The 14,892-nt window shown below is 30.3% G+C and overlaps 2 protein-coding genes across 4 annotated transcripts; both read right to left on the reverse strand.

The window, feature by feature from the left end:
• Window positions 1-571: 571 nt before the first annotated feature.
• Window positions 572-6,486, reverse strand: LOC137408248 (uncharacterized). 2 transcript variants are annotated; one of them, XM_068094679.1, is made up of 6 exons: window positions 6,422-6,486; window positions 3,710-3,842; window positions 3,218-3,301; window positions 2,549-2,686; window positions 2,081-2,179; window positions 572-1,217 (listed from the first exon to the last, which is right to left on the reverse strand). In XM_068094679.1, exons 2-6 carry the CDS (start codon window positions 3,834-3,836, stop codon window positions 910-912), a joined length of 756 nt encoding a protein of 251 aa, XP_067950780.1. In that variant the 5' UTR covers window positions 3,837-3,842; window positions 6,422-6,486; the 3' UTR covers window positions 572-909. The 2 variants fall into 2 exon arrangements, with proteins under 2 accessions (XP_067950780.1, XP_067950781.1); XM_068094680.1 differs by lacking the exon at window positions 3,218-3,301.
• A 2,001-nt stretch (window positions 6,487-8,487) lies between these two features.
• Window positions 8,488-14,562, reverse strand: LOC137408246 (uncharacterized). Of its 2 annotated transcripts, XM_068094678.1 has the most exons (7): window positions 14,498-14,562; window positions 12,269-12,401; window positions 11,777-11,860; window positions 11,114-11,251; window positions 10,646-10,744; window positions 9,400-9,747; window positions 8,488-8,643 (listed from the first exon to the last, which is right to left on the reverse strand). In XM_068094678.1, exons 2-6 carry the CDS (start codon window positions 12,393-12,395, stop codon window positions 9,440-9,442), a joined length of 756 nt encoding a protein of 251 aa, XP_067950779.1. In that variant the 5' UTR covers window positions 12,396-12,401; window positions 14,498-14,562; the 3' UTR covers window positions 8,488-8,643; window positions 9,400-9,439. The 2 variants fall into 2 exon arrangements, with proteins under 2 accessions (XP_067950779.1, XP_067950778.1); XM_068094677.1 differs by lacking the exon at window positions 8,488-8,643 and having other exon boundaries at window positions 9,101-9,747.
• Window positions 14,563-14,892: the final 330 nt, after the last annotated feature.

A 14,892-nucleotide genomic window follows, 5' to 3' on the forward strand; every position in this document is an offset into this window, starting at 1 on the left:
TGTATAATCCGATCAGATGGGTAAGTTTTAGGATATTCTCGACACTGTTCAAAGACTTGGTAACATATTTAAATAGGTTTATATGTGTTTTTTATCATTATTATACTTATTAGACTCCACATGGTTAATTTTAATGGTTTTGACAGCAATATGTAACAAAAAGCAAGCATTAGCATTCACGCGTCTGGAAGTTTTCTGCAAGCTGGAGCAAAATAAAGAAATATTCTTGTCATAATGGGGCATTGTAGCCATGTAACATTGTAGCATTGTAACCATTCATTCGAAAATAGTTAAATTTTTTGATGGGATTTTGGTACAAGGGTTTGGGTATGGCCGTTGATGAATACTTTTCAGGAGTTGTGTGCACATATGCATTTATCATAAAGTTCCCAAACAGTTGCTTTGCTCATGTTTGGTCTCTTAATGCGTTTGGTTTCTTAGTTATATTGCAGATTTTTATATAGCTGCAATCTTATAACTATTCAAACACAGCACATTAAAAAAGCTAAATAGGAAAGGTTGTTCGCTCGCTAATGCATCCAACTTCCAACAAATTATAAAGCATGGTGAATTCGCTGAAATAAGAACATTTATTGTAATACTTTTTGAGGTATTTCCTTAACAGAATAAAATTAAAAACTTTTGCAATAGCTGTAGGTTGAGTATTCAACTGCGTCCAATAGTCGTAATATATTTATATTAATATATTATGTTTCTTGATTTATCGCAAAACATCGAGCAGTTTAACTGCTGATTATCCAGTAAACAATAACAATAAAATTATATAAAAACAATTAATACAATTAAAATACTTAAAATAAATTACACAATTGATTGAATTGAGTGGTTATAACTTAAATCATTCATACAAATCCTCAAATGAAGACTTGCTCATCACGCGTACAACATTTAAGCCCAAAAAGGGTTAGTTGGATCATATGTGCTGTCGGGGTGGTCCAGACCTTCCCAATCAGAAACAGCTATGGTACCACAACCAACTCTAGGTGATCCTGTACCGGCATGAACAGTTATGGATCGTCCAAGCACGCTCAGTGGGCCGGTAAGTTTAACTTGAGTGTCGATGGTTGATATTGTCAGCACATCCTGATCGGAAGTTACGTGTGATGGGATTGTCACTCTAGCAACATCTCCAACGTGTCTTTCTTTTACTGATGGGTCATTGCTGTGACTCAAACCACATGGGTTGTAGTGTCCACCTAAAAATTGACAGAGTTAGCAGAAGTTTAAATAGAGTCATTTGTTATTTCACTGATATTTGTTAGATGTGTGTAAATATGTTTTAGTTACAATTTGGTGCTGAGCTGCAAGCAGCTATTGAATAGAAACACACTGCATAACTCAAATTGAAATTTTACATTAAAGACAATTCTGAGAAGTTTGAACATATAATATAATATATTAACGCATGACGATGTGTCACTTTCTTAGTAACCAGTCTGATCTACATATATATTATCGTTTAAAATGATAATTTAAAATAATAAAAAACAATATAATAAGAAAACAGCAATCAATCCCGTATGTGCAGAGCAAATTGTATATAAATATATACATGTATCATTTCAAAGTAATTTTCAATAACGCTAAAACGAGAGTTACGAAAAACTTTAAACTCTACTAGTTAGGTATATTAAAACTAGACAATTGTAATGGTCAGAATTTTTGTAACAGCTGCAATGCTGTTTCAGCTTTATATATATATACTTCTTTTTATAATAAATGTATGTTTTATGTTATATATATTTATATATATTCATATATTATATAAATTATATTATTTATTATATTAATTATGTTTTATATATACTCTATTCCTATTTATTATTGTTATCATTATGTTTTTATACCACAATTTTCTTTAAGGTGGTATCTTGATGACTTGTACATGTTCATTCAATCACTTATAGACTACGTAATTAACAAAATGTTTCATTTCAAAAGTTCAAAGTTTAATTTACCACTATGAGTTTATTAATTAACAAGATAAATATTTAATAACTAATTAATAAATTATTGAATTAATAATTATTTATTATGAATATAAATTCATTTAACTCACCAGTAGCTAAGCAACTTGGATTAATCTCTCCTTTTTGATGAACATGGAGAGAAAACTGGTCATTGTCAAAGAGAAAGTTGTGAGCTCCAGTTATAGTAGCTGTAACAAGAAGTAACACAATATTAGATTGGATGAAAGGCTCTGAGTTAACGAATAAAATATCGTGAAACATTCAATTAAAAATGAAACTACTAAACTTTTTATCGTTTCACTGAAATAAGCTACGGAGAGCAAATCTAAAAGTAGTTTTTGAATGATTCAAGATTTTTGACATAAGATGTAATTAGTTTTTTCTATTTAGCTTTTGCTTCATTTTATTTACATTTTTATTGAAAACGAGCTGCGATGTTTTTAATAGATTTTGAGTTGACACACAACACAATGCAAAGAGTTTACTTTACAAGGAAATTGCTAAGACCTTAGAAATTATTATATTTTCACAAGCTCGTGTATGACAGGATGACCTACCGTGGACTCTAGTGTTTTCGTTATCAATCTGTGTAAGAGTGACAACTCCTCGCACTCGGAAAGGATGCTCGGTGCCATCAGCAGCCGTAAACATTCCAGAGTTATCGAACTTCACGAGAGCTTTGGTAACAGGGGTATCTACATAATAAAATCACTATCATATATATATGGGTGTGTAAGTAATCTCTTGAAGATAGATGATGTCTGCTTAGTTTACTGCAAGCAGAGGCTCTTCGCATTTTTAAGAGTACTGCTCCATAAACAATGGCCTTGTGATGTTGTCTTGACATTTCTGAGTCCAGTGACAAGAATACCTCAATGACCAAAGACATACCCAACTGCAAAGACCAATTTAAGGTTGGTTGTCATTCCTGATTGACGATTATCTGATAAACTCTCAATTTTATTTCTATTTTTAGTAACTCCACCTCGAGAAATTACAATCTCAACATAATATGTTACAATAAAAACGTTGTATTACATGTAGCTGCAAGTTTGTATTTTACGATTTTAGTTTTAGCAAATCACATTGGCAATATACTTTTTCATCCTTATTTCTACTAAAGAAAACATTCCACTATCTGTTAATGGATAAAGAAGTTCCAATGGAAAATTATTATGAGATAAGTTATCTTCATGTGGAGCAAACCACTTGGGAAGTAAGCTTACCGTAAGCACATGTAGGTTGAAATCCATACTTAGAAGGGTAGTTCTGACTGCTGATACACTGTGTATACATGTTTGTATATTCATCTGCAATAGTTTTAAATGTGTTGTTAGCTAACAAATCAACGCATATTTTTAAACTTCTAAAAATACAATTTCGTAAATGTATAATAAATTAGCTATTGTTATGATTATAATTGAATAAGGAGCAGGGTTCAAGAAATTTTCCTTGAAATAGCATATAAATTTTACTAAAAGCTTTATATTTAACCTTGACTTTTCAATAAATGTTAAGTTTTAGGTTTTTTCTTTAGAGTATAATATTTATGTCGTTTTGCGGTTTAGTTCACAAATTCTGGTTTAAAAATTCAAGTGTTATAGTTGGCTATGGCTACAAATCTTTCTTAGCCATGCCATCAGCAGTTAGACAGCATAAATTGCTAGTCTCTAAACAAGATAGATTATGTCCCTAGAATATATTTTTGACAAACTTACCAAGGGTAATCAAGCCTTCCTGCAGCTGCTTGTGAAGAGCTGCATAATCACAAGTGACACGGGCTAGAGTGAGGCCAATTGAACAAACTGACACTAGAAGGCAGGTGACTAGAGTAGATTTCATCATGTTTATCTAAAGAAGATAGCAGTTCTTGTTATTATGTTCTTCAACGCAAATCTTGTTATTGTTATTGTTCAAAGTTCTCGTTATTATGGTCTTATATATATTATATATATTTTATCAATATTATATATGTATAATATTGGTATCATATCAGCGTGTTAATGGCTGAGGAATACAAAAGTAAAGCATCTACCACACTGAGTACTGACATAGACATGTGTATAATAAATATAATGTTAACATAACTGCTGTGAACTTCACTAGGTCGTGACATATATATTAACTCTGGCAACACGATCTCTCAATGTTTCTATAAAAATATTTGATAGCAAAAGCTTTTGTCGTGATTGTTAATTGACAAATTATAAATCGTGAGCAGATTGTGTCTACAATATTCACAATGATGTAAATATATCATAATTTAGCAGAAAGCCAGGCAATTTTTTTTATCTTTAGTCAGCGAGCTGACAGGTAGGTGTCTAAGAGGCTGGTTCTTAGGAACTAGACAGAGTTTAAAACTAACTGTTTTTGACAACAAAGCAGAAGGCATGGAGCGTGTGGAAATTGGATGAAATGTGACAATGACATTTACTAATATACAGTAGATAAGTTACTATTTTTTCTAAAACTTCTGCAGTAATTTTAAAACGAATTTTTAAAGTTACTACCGTAATTTTTATTCTAGAAATTGTTTGCTCATAGGTGATCAATATTTGCATGCGGGGTTTTGTAGCCAAAGTTTAAAGTTAGATTTGTATGGAAACAACACTCATCTTCAATTTACTTCATTTAGTTTGGATGAATTTATTTCAATTTAGTTTGGATGAAACGTGAAAATGACATAGATTTACTACTATACAGTAAATAATTTAAGTTTTTTTTAAAACTTTCGCAGTAACTTTAAAACTAATTTTTAAAACTGTAACTTTAATTTTCATTCTAGACATCGTTTGCTTATAGATGATTGATATTTGCATACGCGGTTTTGTAGTCACAGCTAAAATTGGATTTGTATGTATACAACATTCACCTTTAAGCTAATTAATCATTTATTTAACTGAAGTTGTCTTTCCACAACTCTTTTACCATTTTATCAAAAGCTTACCCTCCATGAATTTCTTAGACATATATTTGAAGGCCTCAGAGTCCAAAATATTTTACTTTAAATCTTTTGAACAAAATAGAAATGTGCAAACTTTCAATAAAACTGAAAACTAATTATATCAGCGTTTTTCAATGTTTGAGTTCAGATCTGTTAAACACAAAAACTCAACGTAAAACTTAACATATGAATGTAAACGAAACTTTAGTAGCCAAATTCTGATGAGCTAAACTTTATTATTAGATATTTGCTGTGTAAAATACTCAGATCACATTTCCAATCTACCTGACCATTCATTACATTCCTAGTTTCCCAGTAAATCCACTACACATTATACCAGACATCAACACTTTGTCAATTCACATTATAGAACAGTGTTATGTGAAAAGAGCTTTTTCTTTGTTTCAAAGTCTAATTTTTGCTTTAAACCGGTTATAATGAAGCTATATCTATCTATCTATTTATCTATTTATCTATTTATCTATTTATCTATCTATTTATCTATCTATATATCTATCTATTTATCTATTTATCTATCTATCTATTTATCTATTTATCTATCTATTTATCTATCTATATATCTATCTATCTATTTATCTATTTATCTATCTATCTATTTATCTATTTATCTATCTATCTATTTATATATTTATCTATCTATCTATTTATATATCTATCTATCTATCTATTTATCTATTTATCTATCTATCTATTTATCTATTTATCTATCTATCTATTTATCTATTTATCTATCTATCTATTTATATATCTATCTATCTATTTATCTATTTATCTATTTATCTATTTATCTATCTATTTATCTATTTATCTATTTATCTATTTATCTATTTATCTATTTATCTATCTATCTATTTATCTATTTATCTATCTATCTATTTATCTATCTATATATCTATCTATTTATCTATCTATCTATTTATCTATTTATCTATCTATTTATCTATCTATATATCTATCTATTTATCTATCTATCTATTTATCTATTTATCTATTTATCTATCTATCTATTTATCTATTTATCTATCTATCTATTTATCTATCTATCTACTTATCTATTTATCTATCTATCTATTTATTTATCTATTTATCTATTTATTTATCTATTTATCTATCTATTTATCTATCTATCTATTTATCTATCTATTTATCTATTTATCTATTTATCTGTTTATCTATTTATCTATCTATCTATTTATCTATCTGTCTATTTATCTATTTATCTACTTATCTATTTATCTATCTATCTATTTATTTATCTATTTATCTATTTATTTATCTATTTATCTATCTATTTATCTATCTATCTATTTATCTATCTATTTATCTATTTATCTATCTATTTATCTATTTATCTGTTTATCTATTTATCTATCTATCTATTTATCTATTTATCTATTTATCTATTTATCTACCTATCTATCTATCTCTCTATCTCTATCTATCATATAGATGATGTACTACTCACCAATTACCAGATATAAGAGTCTAAGCGCAGGCTGTAAACCAAACTAGTGCTTGGTTGAAGTCTCAGAAGTGAATGTGCTGCAGTTGTGCTTCTCCTGGTATTTATAGTAACATGGTACTGTTTCTAACTTCTGAATTAAGGAAACACTATAATTAATCACGCTTCTCTGACAAGTAGTTCTGAGAAAACTCGAGACCGAGAGAGATAACGTCACAATTAATCATCTTATTGCGTTACCCTGACGATTGCGGCAACTTGAGATATCGTGCCTTTTCACTCTGGTCAAGTGCGTAAAACTGCTCTCTTCCGGAATGTAATAATTTGATGCGTAAAATATTTGTAACCGGAAAAACTTGGCCAACATGAGCCATAATGATGTTGTTGCCTCATAATACCTTCCGTATAAATTCATCGGGAATTTGTCACACATTTAGTGGTTTCTGATACAAAGCAGTTTTAACGATGAACTTACACTGAATTTTAATAGATTTTATCAGAAAGTACTAATATTTTTAATCATCGGTAATTGTTTTTCTATCATTTGCAGTTGTTGTTAATGTTTGAGGTGATCTGACTGCCAGAATGTTTCAAGATTAAAATCAACAAAACGATTAAAACGCTTGAATCAAGTGAAAATGTAATTGTTACATCTATAGTAGTAAAGAGACTGACAGAATAGAGACATGTAACGCAGCATCTTGACCACAATAGCTGATATCAACTATAGCAACGATAGCAACTAGTGATCTCTTTTTGCATTTGTTTTTCTTCTGGGCATTTTAACCGTGATCAAGCCCTCCATTTCCTGTTACAATACAAAATGACTTTTTACAGCCTGCAGGTTTCAGTTTTCTATTAGCGTAATGTAGCCTGAACTCAAATTTATTTGTATTAGTACGTTCTTTTGTACATAAACATCCACTCATGTATGTAGTACAACAACGGTCTCTATATGGTATGCTATGAAAATTTCTTTCCGGCAGAGACCAATGCCACAGTTTTTATACTATGTTGTTATGCCTGTTCTTTTATTATCGCCTGAGCTATTATCACTATCAACTTTTTCATTTTATTCGAATTTGCCATAGCACTGATTTGTCTATTTATGTATTATAGGTACTATATTTATAGATATAAACTATAAATTCTACTGTCATACAGCCCACCACCAGAGTAATAATGGAAAAAAGAAAGGGTACTGCTTGTTGTTGAAAAAGTAGTTGTCAGCAGGAATTGGCAGAGTATAGTGTAAATGAGAGTTGTTTGAGATGATATTCAATAAATTTGAGGGAGCATCATCATCATCTGGAAACAAAGGTGCTGCCAAGGCCATGTCATTTACATCGCCTACAACATCTACAATAGAATTCTCTGAATCAGATGAGTTGTTGTTATTATTTTGAGTAGCGCGTTGTTGAACATTAGCATTTGATGTTGCTGGTTGCTGTGAGGGCTTTCTATTTATCCTCCTATTGCACTGTAATAATTGCGAGACACGTGGACGGCCACTGCGCCGGCCACGACGTGGTGTTCTGGGAGGTTGTCTCTCCATGGTAATTGTCAAGCTGTTTTGAAATGAAATTCAAAAGGTAAATTATGCAAAACAACAGGTTGTATACAAATCAGACCTAATATACTACTATCTCAAACCTATGTAGGCTTAACCTACTGCACTGTGTGTAATTTAACTAACAACAGCAATAATGAAATATGTTTATTATATCTCTGAAATGCAATATTAGAAGTAAAATGGCAAGCTGCTGTGTACTATACACAGTTTGAAAGTTGATTGTGTTGAATGCAGAATGGTTTGACAGCAATATGTAACAGAAAGCAAGCATTATCATTCACGTGTCTAGAAGTTTTCTGCAAACTGGAGCAAAATAAAGAAATGTTCTTGTCATAACGGAGCATAGTAGTTTGGCCCTAGCTGGTACATAAGTTGTAAAGAATTTCGGCTAATGTTTTAAATAATTTAATGAAACCTTCGGTAATTGGACAAAAAAACATAGGCTGATAAACTGTGTGCCACATTTTTGTACCTGTAAATCAGTCTACCCCTCAAACATTCTACGTTTATTACAGAAGCCTTAGGCAATTGGACAATGCTATAGACTGGTGAAATGTGCACGTTTTTCTAGTGAAATGCGCAAGGCTTTATGGTTCTACAATCTGTCGCACAGCTTTATGGGGGTTTTATTGCCCGGTCTTAATTTTGATTAAAAAGGCTTGTCAGGTTTTAATGGCAATTTTAGGCCAAATTAATCTTTCTAGTTATGTATAATTCGATCAGGTGGGTAAGTTTTAGGATATTGTCGACACTTTTCAGAGACTTGGTAACATATTCAAATAGGTTTATATGTGTTTTGTATCATTATCATACTTAAACGACTCCACAGAAAAATGGTTAAATTCTTTGATGGGATTTCGGTACAAAGGTATGGTCGTTGATGAACACTTTCGGGAGTTGTGGGCACGTATGCATTTATCATAAAGCTCCCAAGCACTCGCTTTGTTCATGTTTGGTTGGGAGATTTTAGTTTTCTTAATTATATTGCAGTTTTTTATATAGCTGCAATCTTATAACTATTCCAACACAGCACATTAAAAAAGCTAATTAGGAAAGGTTGTTCGCTCGCTAGTGCATCCAACTTATAACCAATTATAAAGCATGGTGAATTCACTGAAATAAGAACATTTATTGTAATACTTGTTGAGGTATTTCTTTAAAAGAATGAAATCAAAAACTGTTGTAATAGCTGTAGGTTGAGTATTCAACTGCGTCGGATAGTCGTAATATATTTATAACAACATATTATGTTTCTTGATTTATTGCAAAACATCGAGCAGTTTAACTGCTCATTATCCAGGAAACAATGACAATAAAATTATATAAAAACAAATAATAAAATGTGAATACTTAAAATAAATTACACTAATTGATTGAAATGAGTGGTTATAACTTAAATCATTCATACAAATCCTCAAATGAAGACTTGCTCACCACACGTACAACATTTACGCCCAAAAAGGGTTAGTTGGATCATATGTGCTGTCGGGGTGGTCCAGACCTTCCCAATCTGAAACAGCTATGGTACCACAGCCGACTCTAGGTGATCCTGTACCGGCATGAACAGTTATGGATCGTCCAAGCACACTCAGTGGGCCGGTAAGTTTAACTTGAGTGTCGATGGTTGATATTGTCAGCACATCCTGATCGGAAGTTACGTGTGATGGGATTGTCACTCTAGCAACATCTCCAACGTGTCTTTCTTTTACTGATGGGTCATTGCTGTGACTCAGACCACATGGGTTGTAGTGTCCACCTAAAAATTGACAGAGTTAGCATAAGTTTCAATGGAGTCATTTCACTATTTTACTGATATTTTTTAGATATGTAGAAATATGTTTTAATTACAACTTGGAGCTGAGCAGCAAGCAGCTATTGAATAGATACAAACTGCAAAACCAAATTGAAACTTTACATTAAAGACAATTTTGGGAAGTTTGAACATATAATATAATATATTAACGGATGACGATGTGTCACTTTCTTAGTAATCAGTCTGATCTATAAATATATATACATACAGTGTACATGTATATATTATCGTTTAAAATGATAATTTAAAATAATAAAAAATAATATTATAAAAAAGAACACTCAATACCGTATGTGCAGAGTAAATTATATATCAATATATAATATATATAATATATTGATTACTATAATATATTGATTATATAATATACTCTTTTCAAAGTAATTTGCAAAAATCGCTAAAACAAAAGTTACGAAAAACTCTAAACTCTACTAATTAAAACTAGATAATTTTTATGGCCAAAATTTTTTGGCAGCTGCAAAGCTGTTTCAGCTTCATATATATACTTTTTCATATCATATATATGTTTTATATTCTACATATTTATATATATTCATATACTATATACATTATATTATTTATGCATTATATATACCTTATACCTATTTATTATTGTTATTATTGTTTTGTTATACCTCACTTCTCTTGAAAGTGGTATCTTGATGTCTTATATATTCCATCACTTATAGACTACTTAATTAACAAAATGATTCATTTCAGAAGTTCAAAGTTTAATTTACAGCTGTGAGTTTATTAATTAACAAGATAAATATTTAATAACTAATTAATAAATCATTAAATTGATAACTATTAATTATGAATATTAATACAATTAACTCACCAGTAGCCAAGCAACTTGGATTAATTTCTCCCTTTTGGTGAACATGAAGAGAAAACTGGTCATTGTCAAAGAGAAAGTTGTGAGCTCCAGTTATAGTAGCTGTAACAAGAAGTAACTCAATATTAGATTGGATGAAAGGCTCTGAGTTAGCAAATGAAAGATTGTAAAACATTCCATTAAAAATTAGACTACCAAACTTTTCATTGCTTTGCTGAAATAAGCTACAGAGATCAAATCTAAAAGTAGTTTTTGAATGATTCAAGATTTTTGACATAATATGTAATTAGTTTTTTCTGTTTAGCTTTTACTTCATTTTATTTCCATTTTTATTGAAAACGAGCTGCGATGTTTTTAATAGATTTTGAGTTGACACACAACACAATGCAAAGAGTTTACTTTACAAGGAAATTGCTAAGACCTTAGAAATGATTATATTTTCACAAGCTCGTGTATAACAGGATGACCTACCGTGGACTCTAGTGTTTTCGTTATCAATCTGTGTAAGAGTGACAACTCCTCGCACTCGGAAAGGATGCTCGGTGCCATCAGCAGCCGTAAACATTCCAGAGTTATCGAACTTCACGAGAGCTTTGGTAACAGGGGTATCTACATAATAAAATCACTATCATATATATATGGGTGTGTAAGTAATCTCTTGAAGATAGATGATGTCTGCTTAGTTTACTGCAAGCAGAGGCTCTTCGTGTTTTTAAGAGTACTGCTACACAAACAATGGCCTTGTGATGTTGTCTTGACATTTCTGAGTCCAGTGCCAAGAATACCTCAATGACCAGAGACATACCCAGCTGCAGAGACCAATTTAAGGTTGGTTGTCATTCCTGATTGACGATTATCTGATAAACTCTCAATTTTATTTCTATTTTTAGTAACTCCACCTCGAGAAATTACAATCTCAACATAATATGTTACAATAAAAACGTTGTATTAGCTGCAAGTTTGTATTTTACGATTTTAGTTTTAGCAAATCAAATTGGCAATATACTTTTTCATCCTTATTTCTACTAAAGAAAACATTCCACTATCTGTTTATGGATAAAGAAGTTCCAATGGAAAATTATTATGAGAGAAGTTATCTTCATGTGGAGCAAACAACTTGGGAAGTAAGCTTACCGTAAGCACATGTAGGTTGAAATCCATACTTAGAAGGGTAGTTCTGACTGCTGATACACTCTGTATATATCTTTGTATATTCATCTGCAATAGTTTTAAATGTGTTGTTAGCTAACAAATCAACGCATATTTTTAAACTTCTAAAAATACAATTTCGTAAATGTTTGATAAATTAGCTATTGTTATGATTATAATTGAATAAGGAGCAGGGTTCAAGAAATTTTCCTTGAAATAGCATATAAATTTTACTAAAAGCTTTATATTTAACCTTGACTTTTCAATAAATGTTAAGTTTTAGGTTTTTTCTTTAGAGTATAATATTTATGTTGTTTTGCGGTTTAGTTCACAAATTCTGGTTTAAAAATTCAAGTGTTATATTTGGCTATGGCTACAAATCTTTCTTAGCCATGACATCAGCAGTTAGACAGCATAAATTGCTAGTCTCTAAACAAGATAGATTATGTCCCTAGAATATATTTTTGACAAACTTACCAAGGGTAATCAAGCCTTCCTGCAGCTGCTTGTGAAGAGCTGCATAATCACAAGTGACACGGGCTAGAGTGAGGCCAATTGAACAAACTGACACTAGCAGGCAGGTGGCTAGAGTAGATTTCATCATGTTTATCTAAAGAAGATAGCAGTTCTTGTTATTATGTTCTTCAACGCAAATCTTGTTATTGTTATTGTTCAAAGTTCTCGTTATTATGGTCTTATATATATTATATATATTTTATCAATATTATATATGTATAATATTGGTATCATATCAGCGTGTTAATGGCTGAGGAATTAAAAAGTAAAGCATCTACCACACTGAGTACTGACATAGACATGTGTATAATAAATATAATGTTAACATAACTGCTGTGAACTTCACTAGGTCGTGACATATATATTAACTCTGGCAACATAATATCTCAATGTTTCTATAAAAATATTTGATAGCAAAAGCTTTCATCATGATTGTTAATAAAAAAATTACAAATCGTGAGCAGGTTGTGTTTACAATATTCGCAATGATGTAAATATATCATAATTTAGCAGAAAGCCAGACAATTTTTTTAATTTTTAGTCAGTGAGCTGACAGGTAGGTGTCTAAGAGGCAGGTTCTCAGGTACTAGACAGAGTTTAAAACTAACTGTTTTTGACAACTAAGCAGAAGACATGGAGCTTGTGGAAATTGTATGAAATGTGACAATGACATTTACTAATATACAGTAGATAAGTTACTATTTTTTCTAAAACTTCTGCAGTAAGTTTAAAACAAGTTTTTAAAGTTACTACCATAATTTCTATTCTAGAAATCGTTTGCTCATAGGTGATCAATATTTGCATGCGGGATTTTGTAGCCAAAGTTTAAAGTTAGATTTGTATGGAAACAACACTCATCTTCAATTTACTTCATTTAGTTTGGATGAATTTATTTCAATTTAGTTTGGATGAAACGTGAAAATGACATAGACTTACTACTATACAGTAAATAATTTAAGTTTTTTTTTAAACTTTCGCAGTAACTTTAAAACTAATTTTTAAAACTGTAACTTTAATTTTCATTCTAGACATCGTTTGCTTATAGATGATTGATATTTGCATAAGCGGTTTTGTAGTCACAGCTAAAATTAGATTTGTATGTATACAACACAACATTCACCTTTAAGCTAATTAATCATTTATTTAACTGAAGTTGTCTTTCCACAACTCTTTTACCATTTTACCAAAAGCTTATCCTCCATGAATTTCTTAGACATATATTTGAAGGCCTCAGAGGCCAAAATATTTTACTTTAAATCTTTTGAACAAAATAGAAATGTGCAAACTTTCAATAAAACTGAAAACTAATTATATCAGCATTTTTCAATGTTTGAGTTCAGATCTGTTAAACACAAAAACTCAACGTAAAACTTAACATATGAATGTAAACGAAACTTTAGTAGCCAAATTCTGATGAGCTAAACTTTATTATTAGATATTTGCTGTGTAAAATACTCAGATCACATTTCCAATCTACCTGACCATTCATTACATTCCTAGTTTCCCAGTAAATTCACTACACATTATACCAGACATCAACACTTTGTCAATTCACATTATAGAACAGTGTTATGTGAAAAGAGCTTTTTCTTTGTTTCAAAGTCTAATTTTTGCTTTAAACCGGTTATAATGAAGCTATATCTATCTATCTATTTATCTATTTATCTATTTATCTATTTATCTATCTATTTATCTATCTATATATCTATCTATTTATCTATTTATCTATCTATCTATTTATCTATTTATTTATCTATCTATTTATCTATTTATCTATTTATCTATCTATTTATCTATTTATCTATTTATCTATTTATCTATCTATCTATTTATCTATTTATCTATCTATCTATTTATCTATTCATCTATCTATCTATTTATCTATTTATTTATCTATTTATCTATTTATTTATCTATTTATCTATTTATCTATTTATCTATTTATCTATTTATCTATTTATCTATCTATCTATTTATTTATCTATTTATTTATCTATTTATCTATCTATCTATTTATCTATCTATTTATCTATCTATTTATGTATTTATGTATTTATCTATCTATTTATCTATTTATCTATTTATCTATTTATCTATTTATCTATTTATCTATTTATCTATCTATCTATTTATCTACTTATCTATCTATCTCTCTATTTCTATCTATCATATAGATTATGTACTACTTACCAATTACCAGATATAAGAGTCTAAGCGCAGGCTGTAAACCAAACTAGTGCTTGGTTGAAGTCTCAGAATTGAATGTGCTGCAGTTGTGCTCCTCCTGGTATTTATAGTAACATGGTACTGTTTCTAACTTCTGAATTAAGGAAACACTATAATTAATCACGCTTCTCTGACAAGTAGTTCTGAGAAAACTCGAGACCGAGAGAGATAACGTCACAATTAATCATCTTATTGCGTTGCCCTGACGATTGCGGCAACTTGAGATATCGTGCCTTTTCACTCTGGTCAAGTGCGTAAAACTTCTCTCTTCCGGAATGTAATAATTTGATGCGTAAAATATTTGTAACCGGAAAAACTTAGCCAACATGAGCCATAATTATGTTGTTGCCTCATAATAC

The sequence above is a fragment of the Watersipora subatra genome, chromosome 11, assembly GCF_963576615.1.
Source record: "Watersipora subatra chromosome 11, tzWatSuba1.1, whole genome shotgun sequence".
Classification (NCBI taxonomy): Eukaryota; Metazoa; Bryozoa; class Gymnolaemata; order Cheilostomatida; family Watersiporidae; genus Watersipora; species Watersipora subatra.

Excerpts from the sequence above, each read along its gene's own strand:
- LOC137408248 (XM_068094679.1), bottom strand. The coding sequence starts at position 3,836 with ATGATGAAATCTACTCTAGTCACCTGCCTTCTAGTGTCAGTTTGTTCA. Across the intron at positions 3,302-3,709 it reads GGAAGGCTTGATTACCCTTG|ATGAATATACAAACATGTAT; the intron begins GTAAGTTTGTCA and ends AAACTATTGCAG. Across the intron at positions 2,180-2,548 it reads CGAAAACACTAGAGTCCACG|CTACTATAACTGGAGCTCAC; the intron begins GTAGGTCATCCT and ends TTCTTGTTACAG.
- LOC137408246 (XM_068094678.1), bottom strand. The coding sequence starts at position 12,395 with ATGATGAAATCTACTCTAGCCACCTGCCTGCTAGTGTCAGTTTGTTCA. Across the intron at positions 11,252-11,776 it reads TCAACCTACATGTGCTTACG|ATACCCCTGTTACCAAAGCT; the intron begins GTAAGCTTACTT and ends TTTATTATGTAG. Across the intron at positions 10,745-11,113 it reads CGAAAACACTAGAGTCCACG|CTACTATAACTGGAGCTCAC; the intron begins GTAGGTCATCCT and ends TTCTTGTTACAG.